The 2,257-nt window shown below is 32.2% G+C and overlaps 1 protein-coding gene across 1 annotated transcript; it reads left to right on the top strand.

The window, feature by feature from the left end:
* Window positions 1-860: 860 nt before the first annotated feature.
* On the top strand, window positions 861-1,826 carry LOC309401526 (olfactory receptor 10A4-like; the record flags this gene model as incomplete). Its single annotated transcript, XM_081970587.1, has 1 exon — window positions 861-1,826. The coding sequence occupies one exon, from the start codon at window positions 861-863 to the stop codon at window positions 1,824-1,826; it is 966 nt and encodes a 321-aa protein (XP_081826713.1).
* Window positions 1,827-2,257: the final 431 nt, after the last annotated feature.

The following is a 2,257-nucleotide window of genomic DNA, read 5'->3' on the forward strand; positions in this document are numbered from 1 at the left end:
GCTCTTCTGTAAATCTTGGGTCCCTTTAAATGAGGAATGTTTGTTGTATTAGTGGGAACTTCAAAATGTCTATAAAATCCAATGAGAAACTTATGCAGCTCAATAGGATGACCTAAACATTCTAATTAACAGCCTTGAAACTCATTCCAGAAATGACCCCAAAACAATTTATTCTGGTGTAAAGCAGCAGAATGTATCTTTGTAACTATGTATGTATGTACGTATCTATCTATCATCTATCTATCTATCTATCTATCTATCTATCTATCTATCTATCTATCTATCTAACTAACTAACTAACTAACTAACTAACTAACTATGTATGTATATTCATCTCAGGAATCATTAATTTCTCATCCATGATGAGAATATACATATTTTTCTATCTATAAATACATAGATAAGCATTTTAGAAGACAGCCTTTGAGGAAAAAGTATTTCAAAAAAATGAAAATAGACAACGTGCAATGGAAAGCTATGGAAATATTGCACTATATCCATTAATTATTTCTGCCACTTCTGGGCTGATAATTGCTAGCCATTCTAGCAAATATTTTACTCTTTCCCTGATTAAAAGGGAGAATTTTCCCCCAATTCTTAGAAAAAGAAGGTAAAAAAAGATGATTATTCTTCCTAAGCCCTCTCCCAAATGCATGTTTATAATTATATAATTATAATTAATTAATGATAATTCTTATATCATTTTCTTATAGAAAGAAATCAGTTCAGGGGACTGACAACAAAGTTTCTTTAGAAAATTGCCTGTATATTAACTGCTCATAAAGAGGAGTACCTCATGGGACAAAGAAAAAACTTGTAGAAGAATTTATCAAATTGGCCAGAGAATCACAGTCCAAATAATGCTAAAGGCATGGAAAAGATCAATTATAATAAGCAATCAAACTAGTGTTACAGAATTTATTCTTATAGGATTTTCCAGTTACCCCGAGCTTCAAGTACCTCTTTTTATCATTTTCTTTCTTGTTTATACAATATCTCTGACTGGAAATGTCCTCATCATACTTGTCACAACAGTAGACTCTGCACTTAATAGTCCCATGTACTTCTTCCTCCTAAATCTCTCTCTCTTAGATATTTGTTTCAATTCAGTAATTGTTCCAAAAGTGCTAGGAGATCTTATTTTGCAGAAGAAGAGCATTTCCTATATAGGCTGCTTCACACAGTTGTATTTCTTTTTTTTCTTTGGTACAGTTGAGTGCTGCCTTCTTGCTGCAATGGCATATGACCGCTATGTTGCCATTTGTAATCCATTACGCTATCCAGAAATTATGAACAGAAAAGTATGTTTTCAACTAGCTGCAACCTCATGGTTTTTAGGCTTTCCTAACTCTACTGTATCTACCGTCACTGTTTTTAGTGTGCCATTCTGTGGGCCTAATGCAATTAATCATTTCTTTTGTGATAGTCCCCCACTGTTGGAGTTGGCTTGTGCTGATACATACATTGTTCAAATTGAGGCTCTCACAACTACTGTGATATTCATAGTGTTTCCTTTCCTCATTATATTATTCACATATGTCTGCATCATTATTACCATCTTGAGAATGCCCTCAGCAAAGGGGAGGAAGAAAGCCTTTTCAACATGTTCATCTCATCTTCTGGTAGTAACCTTATTTTATGGCACAGCTATATCTACTTACTTTAATCCTAAGTCAAAGTACTCTCCAGACACAAAAAAGTTTATTTCCCTCTCCTATACAGTCATCACACCCACGTTAAACCCTATTATCTATAGTTTAAGAAACAAGGAGGTCAAAGCTGCAATGAAAAGGATATTATATCAGAAAATGTGTAAAACAAAATAAAACTTGTTGATACATTGTCTTAAAGCTAGATGACATTTTTGAAAGTTTTTGAAAAACAAAATGTAAGGATGTATGAAAAGTTTATTGTGACTATTTTTTTTCTTTATTTTATCATCATTTTCAAAAACAAAGAGTAACATACGCATTGAATCATTTTTAGAGTCAGTAATGAAAACTGAAGCAGAGATGTGGACATGTTTTCATATTGTTTTAATTCTGTTCAGGTAATAATTTTCCTCTTGCTAATTAAGAAAGGTTGTAAAGATATTTTACAAATATAACCAGATTTATTTTGTTTCCTCCTAATTTTTCCATCTTGGCACAAATGATTGTAATGGTTGAAATTTATTAATGAGACAAACTGCTGTTTCATACATGCATTTAATTCTTCATTAACCTTAGTGATGTAAACAGGAACATTGGGTTATGAA

The sequence above is a fragment of the Natrix helvetica genome (genome assembly GCF_964273705.1).
Source record: "Natrix helvetica genome assembly, chromosome: Z".
NCBI lineage: Eukaryota > Metazoa > Chordata > Lepidosauria > Squamata > Natricidae > Natrix > Natrix helvetica.